Source organism: Ornithorhynchus anatinus, chromosome 11 (assembly GCF_004115215.2).
Source record: "Ornithorhynchus anatinus isolate Pmale09 chromosome 11, mOrnAna1.pri.v4, whole genome shotgun sequence".
Classification (NCBI taxonomy): Eukaryota; Metazoa; Chordata; class Mammalia; order Monotremata; family Ornithorhynchidae; genus Ornithorhynchus; species Ornithorhynchus anatinus.
This window is the reverse complement of record NC_041738.1, coordinates 542,460-560,835: the sequence shown is the minus strand read 5'-3', so window position 1 is coordinate 560,835 and position 18,376 is coordinate 542,460. Positions and strand designations below refer to the sequence as shown.

General features: G+C 54.8%; 1 protein-coding gene across 1 annotated transcript in view; it reads left to right on the top strand.

The window, feature by feature from the left end:
- The window catches only part of LOC120638674, a 186,319-nt gene extending 168,850 nt beyond the window's left edge, over positions 1-17,469 (top strand). The window contains exons 4-5 of the mRNA XM_039913434.1: positions 15,970-16,176; positions 17,369-17,469. Coding sequence (XP_039769368.1) covers positions 15,970-16,176; positions 17,369-17,405 — 244 coding nt within the window. The 3' untranslated portion in view covers positions 17,406-17,469. The remainder of the gene's footprint in view (positions 1-15,969; positions 16,177-17,368) is intronic.
- The last annotated feature ends 907 nt before the right edge of the window (positions 17,470-18,376 follow it).

The following is an 18,376-nucleotide window of genomic DNA, read 5'->3' as shown; positions in this document are numbered from 1 at the left end:
TGACCTAGTGGAAAAAGCATGGACCTGGGAGTCTAGAGACCTGGGTTTTAGTCCCAGCTCTACCACTTTCCTGTGTGTGACCTAGAGCAAGAACCAACTTCTCTGTGCTTCAATTTCTTCACCTATAAAAATGGCAAAAGATACCTGTTTTCCCATCCCCTTAGACTAGGATACACGTGAGGTACAGGGACTGTGTCTGATCTGCTTATTTTTGATGAACACTAGCACTTAGTACAGTGCTTGGCACATAGCAAGTGCTTAAAAAATCCTACACTGTCTATCATTATTATCACGCTCATCATAAAATTGGATGGAGGCAAGAATTTGGGAGGAAAGATAGAGAGTTCGGTTTTGGGCATGTTAAGTTTGAGGTGTTGATGGGACTTCTGAGTAGCAATGAAGGCAGGAGGACACGGGAGACTGCAGAGAAGGAGAGAGATCAGGGCAGGAGAGGGAGATTTGGAAATCATACAGGTAGAGATGATTAAAGCCATGAGAGCAGATGAGTTCCCCAAATGAATGGGTGTGGATGGAGAATAGAAGGGGACCTAGAACTGAGCCTTGTAAGCTAGATTGCAAACTTCTCAGAGGTAGGGAGTATGTCCACTAACTGTTGTACTCTCGCCAATGCTCAATTCAGCAGTCAGCCCACATAGACTATCAGCTCCTCAAGGGCAGGGATCAAGCCTACTAACTGTTGTCCTCTCTCAAACGTTCAGCACAGAACTCTGCACCCAAGAGAAACTGTAAGATCCTTGAGCACAGGGCTCATGGTTACCAACTGTCATCCTCTCCCAAATGCTCAGTATAGTGCTCAGAACAGAGTGAAAACTCAGTAAATACTTTTGTTTGTTTAATGAGCAGGAAGATGAGCAGCCTTTGGAGGTATTTGAGGAGTGGGGAAAAGTGGGGTCTGGTAGAACCACAGGGGGAGTCTGTGTAGAGGGTGGGCCCACAGTGAGGGAGATTCTGAAGGCAAAGAGGCGAAGGAGGAGGCAGGTATAAGTGTGAGCATCAGCTGATGAGCACCAGGACTGGAATGAGGGCGGGACCGTGAGGGCAGAGAATGGAAAGGGAAGAGTGAGCCCAAGAGATGCCAAGGAGGAAGAGTGGGGCAGTTCGCTGGTAGGTGGGATTTCTCGGGAGATTGACCGGGATAGCGGGAAGCCGAGGGCTACAATCAGGTCACAGGCTTCTGAGGCTGGGATGGCCTTGAGGATGGTGGGGCTGGTGGTGCTGCCCTCCAAGAAGGTTATGTTCGAATGTGGTGCAGGTTTAGGAGGGAAGACGAAGACAGTGCCCTGCCCCCAACACCCTTGGAATTAGGTGGGGAGATCCGGGGGGGGGGGGGAGGGGAAGGGCGGGAGGAGAAGGAGCAGCCAAAAGCCATGTAAGTGAAGGATCGGGCCAGAGCATCCAGCTCAAGCCAGGCCGGGGGGCTGCCAGGCTGTGACGCACTCCGTGCAAGAGGACAGTCTTTTTAATAATGTTGGTATTTGTTAAGCGCTTACTATGTGCAGAGCACTGTTCTAAGCATTGGGGTAGATACAGGGTAATTAGGTTGTCCCACATGAGGCTCACACTTAATCCCCATTTTACAGATGAGGTAACTGAGGCACAGAGAAGTTAAGTGACTTGCCCAAAGTCACACAGCTGACAAGTGGCAGAGCTGGGTTTCTAATCCATGATCTCTGGCTCCCAAGCCCGGGCTCTTTCCACTGAGCCACGCTGCTTCTCAGTCTTTTTCTTCTCTTGTTGCTGGGGTGGTCCATCTCCAAATCGATCCGGCCCCAAAGTTTCCTGAATCTCTGCCTTCTTTACGAAGCGGCGGCGGCAGCGGCAGTGGCGGCCATGGCAGCGGTGGTTTGGGGCCGTGGACTAGAGGAGCTGTTTACAGCTCAGTGTTCAGTGGAAAGTTCGAATCAATTATTGTCCATTAGAGTTTGGGTCTTACTGAGGAAACCTGCCCGGAGGAGCGATGTGCCAAGACATCCGACCCCATTACAGGATGGGGATGTGTGCTGCCCTGCCCACCTGACCACGTGACTTCTGTACCTTCCACATCCTCTCTCTCTCACACACACACACACACACAAAACAACCCATGCCCCCCATGCCCCTCAGGACTGAGAATGTCACCAGCCGGACAATGCTGGGCTGTATTGGCAGCCGTTCAGACTAGGTTAAATCAGGGAGGCATCCCATCGCCTCTTTGGGAACTGGCTCCTTCTCATCTCGATGGGGACTGGCTTCCCCTCGCCTCAGTGGGGAGTGACTTCTCTTTGTGTGCCTTCAGCTCCTGGAGGACAGGGAGGGCTCAGTCTCTCACCAACCTTGAGTGGGACAGCTGGCCGGTGTGATGGCCCCACCAACCCCAAAGCTGCCCTGCCCAGCTTTTTTCCCCTCATCTCTGGGTCTAAGCGGAATTGAGGAAGTCCATTTGCTCTAAGTCTCCAGGCTTCACAGTGCAACAGAGAATTTGGAAACTGGGGTCCAAATTTGACTCTGATCCCCTGGGGAGTTCTTCCAGTCTGGGTTTTTTCTTTAAGTATTTGTTAAGTGCTTATTATGTGCCAGACACTGTACTAAGCAGGGAAGTAGATACAAACAACAGGTGTGGATCCAGTCCATGTCCCACATGGGGCTCACAGTCTTAATCTCCATTTTACAGATGAAGAAACTGAGGCACAGAGAAGTAAAGTGACTTGCCCGAGGTCACCCAGCAGTAGACAAGATTAGAACCCAGATCCTTCTAACTCTCAGACCCATGCTGTATCCACTAGGCCATGCTGCTAGTTCTGCAGGCCAGTGGCAACTTAGAGAGTCTGGAGTGGCCATGCCAAACCATTCTCTGTGGCCTGGGCTCTCATGGTGTGCGTGTGTGTGTGCACATGCATGCACGCGCGCGCACACACACACACACATTGGAACTCACTGCAGAGTGAATGGCACATAGTTTAGTGCCGTGACAAGATTATGCTATTATGGCAGCTCACTCTCCAGCCATGAAAGAGGAGGAAAAGAAGCAAAAAACTCAAAGCCCAAAGCCCAGAATGCCTTCCGGGGCACTGTCGAGGGGTGGTGACAATGGCAACATCACATTTCAGGCCAACCTGAAGATCTATACAACTGTTGTAATGGCAACTCTCCCCTATGACTTCAAGGCTTGGAACTACCCAGCAGTTTCCCCAGAAGTTCCAAGAGGCCACCCCCACCCCCAGGGCAGGACAGGGTCACTGCTGTGGGTCCCAGGGCGTGATCATTCCACCGGTGCTGGGCCAGCACTCCCAGCCACGTGGCACTGCTGGACAAGACCCGGTGGGAATGGACACTAGCAGAAGACCTGAGAAGCTGTTGTGGGCTGAGCTGGAAGGGGCACATCCTAGCTGAAATGTTGACACCTAGGCTCACACCAAAGATGATGGCTGGGAGACACTGCAGCAGTAGATGGACCAGCCCTGTGGGGTGTGAGACAGAGACGGCCAGCTCTCCTACAGCGGAAGACCAGGAGACACCGTAGCAGTGAATGGACTAGCCTAACGTGTGCCAGGCAGAGAGGAGCCACTCTCCTGCAATAGGTGGCAGGAAAACACCGTGGCAGTGCCTGGACCAGCCCGATGGGTGGAAAGGGGCTGCCCTCCTGAAGCAAACAGCTGGGAGACACAGTGGCAATGAAAGGACTAGCCTGGTGGTCAGCACTCTGGAAATTGGGAGACCAAGATGTGGAACTGCGACAGGTGACAAGAAAGGCAAAAGAAGGCTGTGTCTGGATGAACAGGACCATGCATGCAGGCCCCCGGCAAAAAGAGGAGGGCCAGCCACATGTCGGTCCATCCAGGCCAGTCACTCCCTTTCTCACACGGATAGAGCCTCGTCATCGGCAGCATCACGGGCAAAGTGGAAGAGTGGCCAGAAGGCTCCTGAATAGCTGTTGCTCTCCAGAAGGAAGGAAGGTGTTTCACGTAGAGCCCATGAGAAGAGTGAGGGCCGCCATCCCCAGAGTATCAGAGGGGTCCCCAGAGCTTACCCTGCTGCCCATTGGACTTTCATGCATACCCCACTCTTTGGAAACAGAAGTCATGTCTGATCGGGCACGGGAGCAAGTGGAGGCTGCAGCATCTACCCAGGAAAGCCACCCATGCTCCCTGCCCAGGGCCATTGCTTCTAGTAGCCATCTGCTGGGAGTGTCCAGTGTGAGGGATTGGGCTTCCTCCCCCAAGTTTAGGGGAGTCCACAGGGTCCTCCCAGCCTCAGGAAGGCCCCGGCTCCTTTCCCAGAAACCCGCCCCAACTGACTGCCATGGGCTTCCCCATTGGGCTTGCTTGGGAGCTCAGGCAGCACCGAAGACCATCTCATGGCCAGAATTTCAGGCTTGGGTGTGCAGCAAAGGTTGTCTTGGCTTCGTCTCTTTCTGGAGGCCGGGAATGGTGGCACCCCATCTAGGCTGAATTACCCGGTTGGGTCGGTCAGTGTGAGAAAGCTCAGTATCCCTCCACCCCCTGTGTGAGCCATAAATGGGGCAGACTCGAGGTGCTGGTGGCTGAGCTGGGAACACAGAGTGAGGTTTGGGCGGGCAGTCATCTCCTCCCGCTCCTTCCAGGGGGTGAGGTGCTGGGGGTTGGGAGGTGTGGGCAGTCAGGGCCCAGGATGCTGGTGTTGTTCAGGAAGGGACCTCAAGACCCCGCTCCTGCTGTCTTGCCCTAGTTGTCCTGGGTTTGAGATCTGCCCCCCACCTCGAATGCCGCTATCGTGAGGTTGGAGTGGAAGTCCAAAGGAGGGACCAGCATGTGCCAGGCTCGACATGTCCCCACTGAGCTCCTGTAGCCGACTGCGATCAGGTCAGCATTGACCTGGTCCAGCCTGTCCCACAGCTGGCCCCAAGGGCTCTGCTCAGCCGCACTGCATCCGGTCTGACTGCTTTGTGTCTAACCCAATGCTTAACAAATCCTTTTAGTAGTGATGGTGGTGTTAATGATGGTGGTGTTAGAGTTTTCCTCCCCTTGATCTGCACCTGGGTCTCAGATGAGAGAAGGGGGTAAGGGGTCATTGAAGTGCTCAGTGCTTGGCTCCCTCCTCCCCCATTAGCCTGCCAGTTCCCTGAGGGCAGGGCTCGTGGCTGTGGCTTCTGGTGGTTGGTCCCAGCCATGGGAGCCAGTTGTCGGTGGGGACAATGGGCCGGTTCCCCCCAGGGTTGCAGCCTCCATCCATCCTTCCCCAAAATGGAAGTAAGCCACTGTGTGTTTTCAAATGTCCAGTCTAGTGCTGTCTACACAGGAGCCTCTCAGTCCAGTGCTTGCCACAGAGGAGGCTCTCTGTCCAGTGCTCATTACAGAGGAAGCTCTGAGTCTAGTGCACAGAGGAAAGCTCTGCACACAAAAGGTTCTCAGTCCTGTGCTCACCACCGAGGAAGCTCTCAGTCAGTGCTCTCCACACAGGAGGCCTCTCAGTCCAGTGCTCACCACAGACGAAGCTTTCAGTCCAGTGCCCTCCATAAAGGAGGCTCTGAGGCCAGCACTCTGTACCCACTGCTTTCTTCCTGCAGAAGGTGTTGTACTGGGAGGTGTTACTGTCAGTCACCAGGCTGGACCCGACCTCATTCTGGGTCCATGAGGGGTTGGTGTCTCCTTTGGGTCCTTCCTCAGATTGTCCGGTGGGCCCCTGATGAAGGGAAGCGACCGGCCCAGCCCCGGGACCTTCTCCACCTTCTGCTGAGCCCCACCAGGCTTGAGTCGGTCCTCTGGGCGGCCACCAGCCGGAGAGGCTCCCCCACCTCCCAGGCTGGAGACTGGATGGGCCTGCGGGCCCCCTGCAAATGGGCCTCGGCCCGGCCCAGGCCCCCCGGTGCCTTTCCAGGCCTGTGGCCCGGCACTGGTGGCCAAGCACTGCGGTGGGGGATGATGGCACCGCTTCTGGCCTTTACCTGGCGAGGAGTCAGGGCCCCCCAGTGCTGGCCGTGCCCACACCCTGACCCCCAACCGAGGACCCGGCCCCCCGATCGCTCCTCCCTCCTCCCTCTCACCAGGATGTAGGGTGTTTTTTTCATTTTCCACAGAATAAATTAAATAGAAAAGAGAAGAACTAATGCAATTCAAATAAACATGCTAATGACCCTATTTTTCCATTTGGTAACTAGACCGGATGTGGTGGGGTGCCAGATTTTTACTGAGCCTGTAATTTAAAACTTTCAACGAGGACGTGGGTTTTTCCTTTTATTTCCGCACAACCACACACACAGACCCAGAAACACACACACACACACACACACAATCACATACTTGCACACACTCATCCACAAGCATGTACACATGTGCACTCACACACAATGATATGCACACACACACTCACAGAGATGCATACACAGATACACATTGTTTTTCCTCCTTCCAGCCACCTCGTGCAGCTGAATCTTTCCCTGGCTAAAGCTCTGGCTTCCATGGAGGCTGGAGAATCGGGGTGGAGGGTCAGGCCAGAGGATCGGGTTCTGAAGTTGACCCCCGAGATCCCAGGGCTTGGTTTGGTTTGTCTCCAGGGCCAAGGCAGAGTCTCAGGTTGGCCAGTGGCTGCCTCACTTCTGGGCTTACTCTTGGATGAGGACATGGGGATGGACAAAGGGTTAAGGATGTGGTCTTTCACCCTTGTTGTCCCAAAAACTTTTCCCACCCACCCACCTCGGCCTGTAATACAATGCTCTGCAAACAATAATCCATAAATATGATTGATTGACTGATGGGAAAGTACGATAGGGTGAGGATCCCTGGTCCCTAGGCATTGTCAGGGAAGGCCCCAGCCCTCAGAGTGGAAGGGACTGCCTTACCCCTCCTCAGTCCTGGCTGGGGCTAGGACTGGGAGGGCGTGCAGAGACAGGCTGTTCCCTGGCCACCAGCTGCCTGCCACCCCGCCTGGCATCCGCTCAGCACTAGCCATCGTGCCCTCATCCTCTCCCCATAGTAAGTGCTTAACAAACACCATAATTATTGTTATTATTATTATCCCAAAAGCTTCTGCCACTCTTGGGCTGAGCCTCCAACCTATGTGTGCCCCGGTCTCATTGGATGGGGAGCTCCAGGCAGGCCAAGGCCACATCCAATCTGATTGTCCGGATCCACCCTGGTGCAAGACAAAAGGAGGGGGTGAGAAGTGGCCCTTCTCATCTGGGCAGACCCAGTCCCATCCCCGTTCCTCCCTGCCCCCTCCCTGTCCCCCGCATCCTGGGGATGGCTGCCCCTGGTCTGTTAGAGAAGGGTCTTCCCTTTGCTCCCTACAGGGCCCGGTCCTGAGGAAAACTGGGGCTCTCCTCCCAGCTCAGCTCCGCCATCAGGCGAGAGGTGTCTTGTCTGTTCCTCACGAGAGAGCCATGCACACAGCCACTCTGCCCACAGAGAGACCTACTGGGCGCAGGCCACGGGATCAGCCGGGTGGGGTACCCGACCAGGGGAGGGTTTGCGTGCCAGCGTGTTCCCTTCTCAGCCAGGAGGAGAAGTGGAAAGGAGAATCTTTTCAGGAGGACGCGCAGTGATCCTGGGTGTCGGGCCTGCGAGGGCGCAGCCTCGGTTTCCGGCTTTGATCTGGAACGGGCTAGGGAAGTGTCTGCTCCTGAGACACCAATCGATAGGAGCAGACTGGAAAAGAGGCAACGGAGACGAAACCGTTCGATCATTCTTTCCCCTGCTAGGGACCGAGCGTCATCCTCTGGCTGCAGTGGAGACACCGGCCACAGAGCCGGGATCGTGCCAGGGCCTGGGAGGATCCGCTCTTCCCCCGACAGGGTGCCTCTGAGTGCAGCGGGCCCAGACGCCCGGGCAGAGTCCAGAGGGCCAGGTGCCCAGTGTAGCCCAGCACCCCGGAGAGGGCCAGCCAGGGTTGGGGTCTGGTCCCCTCAGCAGTTCTGAAATTCCCAGTTCCCAGCCAAGAGGGCATCATTTCACCAGAAACCTGTGTCTTGCAGGTGTCCAGTGCAAGCCCGAGTGTGGCTGCAGTGCTAACCACTTCTCACCCCTGCATAGGGGGCGCAGCTCAGCCCACCCACTCACCCACCCTCTGATTAGGTCCTCCAGTTGATCCTTGGCCCTGCAGCTTGGGCCTAGGCTTAGGCACCACTCCCCCAGGCAGGTGGAGTGCAGGATCCCTTTGGCTGGGATCCCTTGGTGGCTGCAGAGGCAAGGCCGGGGCAGGGCCACCCGGGGCCTCACAAACCCAGGCCTGGAGGTCTGAGGCCTGAAGGTCCCCAGCATCGCCTGGAGGCGTTTGGCTTTCTGCCTCGCTCTGAGAAATGCCACGACGACGGCATTAGCGGCAGAGTATTGAGTCAGCATGTGTGCGTGTGTGTTTGCGTGCATGTCTCTCCCTTTCTCACACAGAGACCCACATAAAGACACACACACACACACACACCCCTAGATAGACAGGCACCCAGAGACACACTCTCTTTCTTTCTCTCTCTAAACAGGCAGATCAATAGAGTTTTCCCAAGCAAGCTGATGAGGCATTGGTCTTGGGCAACAGCCCATTTAAGGTGAACATCTCGATCAAATTAATGTGAAAGGGTTGGACGGAATGTGGGTTCTCCTCGATTTCCCTTTTGCAGTTCTGCCTAGGAGCAGTGCCCTTCTTGTTTGTACAAATGAGGGTCAGTTTTGCTCAGGAGGAGCAGGAGCACCCCCCACCCACCCCCACCTAGCTTGGACCCGAGAATTTGGCAGGAGGTGGGTGGAGCAGATGGGGCATGCTAGTCTGTCTTCCCCCGGAGGCGCCACCCCACGGGTCCGGTACCCCTATAGGTCCAGTCCCCCGACGACAGGCAACGTCCATGCGGTCTCAGTCGGCTCCGTCTGTGATGTGTCATTCCACGTGACCAAAAACGTGGTCCAGGAAGTTGTTTGTGTGCTTTCTCGTCGCCTGTACGAGTCCCGAGCAGAAAATGTTCTCAGGAGCAGATGGTTGCGAGCAGTCAGTGGCGAGTTGCCGTCTCCAGATGCCTTGACGTTTTGCGTCTTCCTGTGGCGGGTTTGGTTGTGGATGGGTAAACGCTGCTCTGGCCCGGGCTGACCCCCTCCCCCCGATCCTCCACCTCCCACTGCTCATCAGAGGAACATCCCATCCCACCCCATCCTGTCCCGGTTGCCAATCCATTCCCATTAGAGACAAAGCTTCCTGGGGGCAGGGACCGTGTCTCAGCCTTTTGGCGTTCCTCCCCAACTTCCCAAGCCAGTGCCCCAAATGCAACGTGTGCTCAGAACACAGTGATCCCTGCTGCTCACACCCCTGCCGGAGTAGAGAGTGGGACTACCACATGACTTTGCAGGGGCTCAGCTCAGGCTACGGAGCCGAGAAACCTGATCCAAGCAGGTGGCAGCCGCAGTTGGGGTCGTCCAGCCTCCTCCATTCTTGTTAATAATAATAATAATAGTAATTGTGGTGTTTGTTAAGTGCTTACTATGTGCCAGGCACTGTACTAAGCGCTGGGGTGGATACAAGCAAATCAGGTTGGAAACAATCCCTGGCCCAAGTAGGGCTCATAGTTTCATATCCCTATTTTACAGATGAGGAAATTGAGGCCCAAAGAAGTAAAGTGACTTGCCCAAAGTCACACAGCAGACAAGTGGCAAAACTGGGATTAGATCAAGGTCCTTCTGACTCCCAGGTCTTTGCTCTACCCCCTAGGCCACTAAGTCGTGCTGCTTCTCCACTGGGGTAGAGAGAGGGGGCTCAGCTCAGGCTTTGGAACCAGGGAGCCTGACCCAGGCAGGCAGCCACCAAAATCGGGGACAGCATCCCCAACCCCGTTCCTCACCCCCTGCCCACGGTGGGGTGGACCTCCGCCGGACCCAAGATGCCATTTGATCCGGGCACGGTTCCCAAAACGCCTCCCCACGAAAATTCCCTCTGAGGGTTCGGAATGGAGCTGCTGGGTCTGAATGAAAATGCAAGTGTGTTTTTAAAGCTTCCCAAAATAGCCCCGAATCACCGCCAGCTTGAGCGCCGCCGGAATTCCCCTGGGAAGCGGGAGCCCGCCAGGCCCCAGGCTCACCTTGCCGCTCCTCCAGCCTGGGAAGGGCAGTCGGCTGTGGACAGTGGGACCCCCGGGCCGGGGCACCCCTCCTGGGCGAGGGCCCAAGAGGCTCTGCACTCGGTGTGTTTGTAAGCAGGACGGTGTGGGCCTCAGTATCTCCGGAGAAGCATTACCGGGTTCCCTGCTCTCCCATTAGAGTGCCAGCCCACCGGAGGGCCAGTGACCAAGTCTGGGTTCTCTTGAGGCCTCCCCAACACTCAGGACTGTGCTCTGCACCCAGTAGGTGCTCCTTAAATACCATGGGCTGATTGATCGCTCAATCAATTGATTGATACAAGGACAGGCTGGAATTTTTCTACTGCATAAACTCAGAAAAAAAGGAAAGAAATATTGAAAACCACTCCATGCTAGACATAGCTTGGGGAGCTCGGCCTCCATGGATCTGGTTTGGGGTTTCAATCAAAATGATGGAGCATTACACTGAGGCCAAAACCCAGAGGCCGATTCATGGAGACTGTTACATAGAGGCCATTCCTCGGAGGCTGAGAAATGGAGTCAGTAGAGTGCTCTGCTCACAGTAAGTGCTTAATAAATACGATGGAATTGAATTGGAGTCGGTTATACAGGAGCTGATACATGGAGGCAGTTATATGAGGCTGTTACACGTGAGGACCTACCACGCTGAAACCCTCTCCGCCTTTATGAAAAGCTTCACGGATCCTTGAGGTGCCGCCCATCATTGCTGTCCTCAAGGCAAAAAGCGAGAGGTCAGTGGGGAGTGGCGTGCTCATTGCTGTCCATCGCTGGAGAGATCCTAGCCACAGTCCTCCCAGATCGACCACCAAGGGGTCCTGGAGTCGTGATGGGGCTTCAGACCACCAAGCCAGGCCCCGGCCGGGGGCATTACTTTCGGCTGTGCATCAGATCCAGGAGAATCACAGGGAACAGCACTGGGACCCCTACGCAGTTTTCCAGGCTTTACGAAAGCATCAGTCCATCTGGACCCTGGAAGTTACTAAGCAACGCAGCCGCCCCTAAGAGGCCCCTTGGGTCCAGGCCCTCCTACCTCTCAATGGCATGGCCGGCCGGGCCAGGGCCAAGGAAGTCTCATCCAATCTGCTTCCACATTGCCACTGGAGTAGAGGGGGTCACCGAATGGGACCGGGCCTCTTCAATTCAGGGTACACAACCTTACTAGGGGTTAGACGCCCCTGACCGGTCCTCTGGGAAACTCTTCCACCTCAACAGGTATCGAGCATCACCCTCGGTCTCACAGATGGCCTTTCACAGACCATCGCGGGCAGAAATGATTGGGCCTGAGAGGCCCATACTGAGAGCATGTGCTGGTTATTGTAAACTATTTCACCAAAGCACCCAGTTGCTGGGATCTAATTAAAGCCTAAGCAAAACCGAGGAGATGAATTGACCTGCACCAGGAAACCCAAGCACACACACCAAACATGCCGAGTAGCACCACAGAGCCAGACCCTGGAACAGAATTCTGTTACCTCAGCAGCCAGTGACACCACAAGAGAGAAGAAAGTGAAAATCTAAATCAAGAAGGCCGGCATGTCCTCAAGGTGACTGTCAAACCAAGGGGGGGCAGTGTCGGAGTCTCCGGCTCCAGACCTAAATGGAGGGCTGCCCAGTCTCCTCGATGGCTGCGAGGCCTGGACCCCCTATGGGTGCCATGTCTGGCTCCCCGAGTGGCACCACAAGCCTCCCTGACAGGCCGGGCTGGCCATCGAACCACTTTTCGGGACCACAGACGGTCAGGTTCCGGGTGGTGTCGGCCTCCCAGCATCGGCGCCATGTTCCCCTCAACCTGGCAACGCTGAGCGGGGCACGGGAGAAGAGCATGCAGCTGCAGGAGACCCGGGCGGAGAGCCGAGGTTGGAGAACCAGAAGCCGGGAGGACAGAGCAGGCATCTGAAGGCCCCAGTAGAGCAAAGCCTTGGACTGTGCCACGTCCCTGCCAAGCCCTGGGAGGTTACTGCAGAGGACAGACCTGCCAGCTATGCTGCCCTCGATAAAGGAGCGGCTCTCTCAAGCCAAACTTCCCAGGGAGTGCCACATTGACCTTTTCTACCTGACAGAGGCTCTGTCTGCTTCCTTTCTCCCTGTAACGGGGTTGTCATTGTCAGAGCTCATCTTTCTTTGATTTCCCGGGGTGGGAGAATGAGCAGGAGGGAGTGAGGGAGAGCCTCAGGGAGAGATCAGGCAGAGGGAGTCAATGAGAACTTGCCCCCGGCCCTGCTCCCCATTGGCCCACCGGACTGCCCGGTTGTCAGCTGGGAGTTTAACCAGTGCCGGTCTCTTCCTCTGCAGCCAGGGCGGGGGCGGATAGGGGAAGGTCTACAGTTTAGCAAACTGCCCTCCAACCTCCCACTGGGTTTATGCAGAGCAAGGCGCCAGACAGGCACAGGGCCTCGTCGGATTACACCGTGCGGCTCTTCTGCTGAGCGAAGGACTTCTCTGTTTGGCTAGAATAGGACAGAACTGATGGTTATAGCCAGGGCACGTCGTCCTGGCCCCTAATGATAATAATCACAATGGTATGTGTTAAGCACTTACTATGTGCTGAGCGCTGGGGCAGGTACACGAGAAGATAGATAAGAGAGAGATAGGTAGACAGACAAGAAGCAGCATAGCCTAATGGATAGAGCATAGGTTTGGGAGTCAGACTGACTGGAGTTCTAATTCCGGTTACGCCACTTGTCTGCTGTGTGACATTGGGCAAATGTCACTTCACTTCTCTGGGCCTCAGTTACCTCACCCGTAAAATGGGGATTAAGAGTCTGAGCTCCATATGGGACATGGACTTTGTCCAACCTGATTAACTTGTATCTACCCAAGGGCTTAGTTCAGTGCCTGGCATGTAGTAAGTGCTTAACAAATAGTGAAAAAAAAATACAGCATATGTAGATCAGATACGTCTACATGGGGCCCAAAGTCTAAGTGGCAGGGAGAACAAGTATCAATTTCATGTTTTACACATGAGGAAATGGAGGCCCAGAGAAATGAACTGACTTCTCTAAGGTCACACAGCAGGCAGGTGCTGGAGCTGGGATTAGAACCTAGGTCCACCGACTCCCAACCCTGGCTCTTCCCATCAGGTCGCACTGCTTCCAGGGCCCTCTCTGGGCTCTCAGGGGCTGGATCATCCCCTGATAGTCTCTGCCTATAGTAAGCACTTAATAAATATTGTTCAAACAATCAATCAATGTTATTTATTGAGTGCTTCCTGTGTGCAGAGCACTGCAGTAAGTGTTTAGGAGAGTACAGTTTAACAACATGTGCCCTGCCCATCAGGACCTTACAGTCTAGAGGGGAAGAAAGGTATTAAAATAAATTATGGAAATTTATATAAGTGCTTTGGGGCTGAGGGTGGGGTGAATGTTGGAGGTGAGGGTTGGGTGAATGTCAAGTGCATAAAGCGTACAGATCCAAGTGCCTAGGGGAGGGCTTAGTTGGGCAAGCCTTTTTGAAGGAGATGTGATTTTAATAAGGCTTTGAAGATGGGAAGAGTGGTAGACTGTTGTGTAGAGTAATAATAATAATAATGTGGTGTTTGTTAAGTGCTTACCCTGTGCAAGCATTCTACTGAGCAATAGGGTAGATTCAATATATTCAGTTGGGACACAGTACCTGTCCTACATGGGATTCACAGTCTAGGTGAAGGATATGAAGGGGAAGAGAGTTCCAGGCCAAAGGAAGGATGTGGGCAAGGGGTCAGCGGTGATATAGATGAAATCGAGGTACAGTGAGTAGGTTGGTATTAGAGGAGTGAAGTGTGGAGGCTGGGTTGTAGTAGGAAATCGCAGTAGTCCTTGGGACTGTAAGCTCAATCAATTAATCAATCAATCAATCAATCAATCAATCATATTTGCTGAGTGCTTACTGTGTGCAAAGCACTTTACTGAGTGCTTGGGAGAGTACAATATAACAGAGTTGGTAGACCCATTCCCTGCCCACAACAAGCTTACAGTCTAGATGGGGAGAGAAACATCAATAATAATAATAATATTGGTATTTGTTAAGTGCTTACCATGTGCAGAGCACTGTTCTAAGCGCTGGGGTAGATACAGGGTAATCAGGTTGTCCCACATGAGGCTCACAGTCTTAATCCCCATTTTACAGATGAGGTAACTGAGGCACAGAGAAGTTAAGTGACTTGCCCACAGTCACACAGCTGACAAGTGACAGAGCCGGGATTCGAGCCCATGACCTTTGACTCCCAAGCCCGTGCTCTTTCCACTGAGCCACGCTGCTTCTCAATATAAAGAAATAAATTATGGATATGTACCTAAGTGCTGTGGGGCTGCGGGAGGGAGAATACAGGGTTCAAATCCAAGTGCAAGGTGACGCAGAAGGGAGTGGGAGAAGAGGAAATGAGAGCTTAGTCAGGGAAGGCCTCTTGGAGGAGACGTGCCTTCAAGAGGGCTTTGAAGGTGGGGAGAACGATTGTCTTTCAAATATGAATAGGGAAGAAGTTCCAGACCAGAGGCAGGCTGTGGGCAAGAGGTTGGTGGCAAGATAGAGGAGATTGAGGTACAGTGAATAGGTTGGCATTAGAGGAGCAAAGTGTGTGGGCTAAGTTGTAATAGAAAATCAGGGATGTAACGTAGGAGGGGGCAAGGTGACTTAGTTCATTCATTCATTCATTCAATAGTATTTATTGAGCGCTTACTATGTGCAGAGCACTGTACTAAGCGCTGGGTGCTTTAAAGCCTATGGTAGGAGTTTCTTTTTGAGGCACAGGTGGATGAACAACCAGTGAAGGTTCTTGAGTGGGGAAACATGGACTGAATGGTTTTGAAGAAAAATGACACAGGCAGCAGACTTAAGTCTGGACTGGAGTGAGGCAAGACAGGAGGCAGGGAGGACAGCGAGGAGGCTGCTGAGGTAATCAAGGCAGGATGGGATAAGTGCTTGGATTAACATGGTAGTAGCTTGGATGCAGAAGAAGGGGCACATTCTAGAGGTGTTGTGAAGGTAGAACTAATGGGATTTGGTCACAGATAGAAAATGTGGGTTGATTGAGAGAGGAGTCGAGGATAGCACCAAGTTTATGCGCTTATGATACACTTCACTTCTCTGGGCCTCAGTTCCCCCATCTATAAAATGATGATTGAGACTGTAAGCCCCATGTGGGACAGGGACTGTGGCCAACCTGACTTGCTTGTATCCACCCCAGTGCTTAGCACATTGCCTGGCACACAGTAAGTGCTTAACAAATACCATTATTATTATTATTAGGGAGGATAGTAGTATTGTCTCTGGTGATGGGAAAGACATGGTTTGGGAGGGAAGATGAGGAGCTCTGTTTTGGACAAGTTAAATTTGAGGTGTTGGCAGGACATCCAAGTCTAGGTGTCCTGAAGGCCAAAGGAAATACAAGACTGCCGAGGAGGAGAGAGGTCAGGGCTGCAGGGGAAGATGATGGAATCGTCCACATAGGTGATGGTAGTTGAAGCCATGGGAACAAATGAGCTTTCCCAGAGAGTGGATGTAGATGGAGACTAGAAGGGGACCCAGAACTGAGCCTCGAAGGACTCCCACAGCTAGGGGGCGGGAGCCCTGTGGACACAGGGGACCAAGAGGGTCCATTTGAGCAGGGGAGTGGGGGTCACGGGAATGGTGTGATGAAGTGATTCCCCCTAAGGCTCGGGTGCTTTCTCCTGGAGGGCAGGGTTTTCTGTTTTCAGCGTCCGTGGGGGCACCCCCCAGCCCCGGAATGTACAGCTGGTTTTTGGCCTAGCTGTAGGGCCGGCACGGGATGGGCCAGGCCCATGAATTCTAGGTGGATTTAGGTGATGGAGTGGACATCCCGGGGCCAAAGAAGCTTCTCGCACTCCTCCAATGCACTAGGCCGATATTGCTGCCATGGGCCAATGTTGTCACCTTGGGCTGATGTCACCACCTTGACTCCGTAGGTAACAATTTTTTTATCTCCCCAGCTCTCTGTCTCAGGCGGCCCAGAGTGGTTTAGTGAGTTGTGGGAGGTCACACGGCAGACTGGGGCAGAACTGGGATCAGGACCTGGGATTTCTGCCACCTTCCAGTCCCGTGTGCCATCCACTAGGCCCTGTGACTCCTCCTCCCACCACCAAGGGAGGGGAACATGGACACAGCCCCCTGCCAGAAGAGCTGAATTTGCCTCGCAGGTAGATACCGCGGGCCAGAAGAGAGCCTGCGACCCGGGCCCCAGGAGAGTGTCGCCCTCCCTCCCTCCCTGGCCCCCACCCTCCCCTGCAAATGCACCTCCTCGGGGAACTGGGGAGAGAAGGGCCAGGCTAAGTGATTAATGGACCAATCCCAGCAGGGAACGAGGAAACGGGAATTGATTTTTTTGTGTCGTTCCGTGTGAAATTGAGTAAATGAATTACACAAAGTCAGTTCACGTGGAGGGGAAGGGTGACTTGGGCCGGGTTCGGGGAGGGGGCGGCCAGAGAGCCGATGATGTGGCCAATCGCCAGAACCCGCCTAGCCATCTGGCCTGGACCACTTGCCTCTGTGAGGCCCCCGCCCTATAAACAGTAAAGGAGGGATGCTATTTACTGAGCGTCCAGAGAGCGCAGCACTCTGTACTAGGCGTGTGGGGAGTACTGCTGAGCAAGATGCAAGCGCCCCGGTCCCAAGGAGCATCCACTCTAGCGGGTCCGTGAGGGAGGTAGCCACGCTTGGGGTGGTGCTAGGGGGCCAGGAGCAGTCGGAGGGTTGGCACCATGAGCTCCTTCTCCCATTATGTCTCCTGGCACAGCTCGGGCCCAATGCTCCTCCCTTTGCCCCTGACTGAGCGGTCCAGTCACGTGCAGTGACTGGCCGGGGGCCCAGGCCACGCACTAGAGGGGAGCCTGCTCCAGAGTTTAGCCTGGCAGGGGGACAGAGGGTCCCTGGGGTCTCAGCCCCTGGTTCTGCCTCAACCTTTCCCATAAGCCCACTGCCCGGGGTACACGTTCCCTCCGGCTCTCGCCCCCGCTTCCTGGGAGGGGGGGGACTAGTTGGAGGAGATGGTCAGTCTGTGGGGTAGCCCAGGGCTGGAGTCTGCTCCCAGCTGACCAGGGTAGCAGCACCAGGCTGGGGACTTCAGGACATGGAGAGGGGCCAACACAGGTATGGCCCTGCCCCAGCAGTCCAGCCTCAGACCTGTACACGGTCACAGGGAAGAGGGGCGGCAGGGCCTGGTTAGTGCAGGATCACAAAAGGAGGTCCTGGGGGAGTGAGTTTGAGTTCCTGGCAGACTGGGGGCTGCTGGTTCAGGGCGGCGTCCCAGTGGGCCCTGTCATTCTGTCCTCCCTGCCGCGGGCTGCTGCCCCCCGGGCTCCCAGTAATTGTTTCCTTTCTTTCTCTGTCCAGGGCAGACGTGGCTCCCCCTGCTCCCGGGCCCCAATGAACGCCTGCACTAGGCCCCAGGCCTGGAGTGATTTGCCCGAGGAGTGACCTGTGCACAACTACTGTGAGTACGAGCGCTCACCGGGCCGCCGCATTCCGGACTCCCTCTCCCTGCCAAGCCCTGGTTTGGGGAGGGATGGAAGGGAGGTGGTCCCCAGCCCTCAGGGTCAGAGTTCAACGTGCAGCCCACTGTGGCCTCCTTGGCTCGAGCCCCTCATGCGCATGCTCAGCTTGACAGGGACATCTCACCCAACCCTTGTCCTGCCCTCCAAGTAAACGTGTCCCGGGTGCCAGTAGTGAAGAGGGCAAAGAGTTGTATGTCCCCTCTAGCCCCTCACCAGAGCCCACACCGGAGAGGTGTTTGCCAGAGTGGGGACAATCAGCACCGAACTATCTGCACTCCCCAGTTCAGTCCCCCTGGGTCCATTGGCCCATACAGGACGGTGGCTGGTGGGAGAATGGGTGTGGCCTGATCTTGCAGAACGAAATTTCTCCGGAAGCCGTGACGGCAGCATACCCACGAGGCCCACCCATTCTGTATACTGCCGAGAGGGACTTAGCAAGAGCCAGGGTCTCTCCCCTTCCTCAGTGGTACTTGCCACCTGGGCTACAGGGTTCTGGGGTTCTGGAGAAGATGCCTCCCTCCCCGCCGACCCTGCCCAGCGAAGGTTGGGTCTGCCCCCGGAATAGAGGTCTCCAGGTCACCACCCTGCAGGAGTGGCTCTGTGCTGCTCAGTGGGGGCCCCGGCCCTCTCGCCCCTCTGGTTTGCTCCAGGCAGGATCCTCCACCTTACCTGCTTCTTGGGATCCAGGCTGGCTGGATAATAATAACTGTGGCATTTGTTAAGCACTTACTATATGCCAAGCACTGTAGTAGGCACTGCAGTAGATACAAGATAATCAGGTCCCTCATGGGGCTCACAGTCTAAGTAGGAGGGAGAACAGATGCTGAATCCCCATTTTGCAGATGAG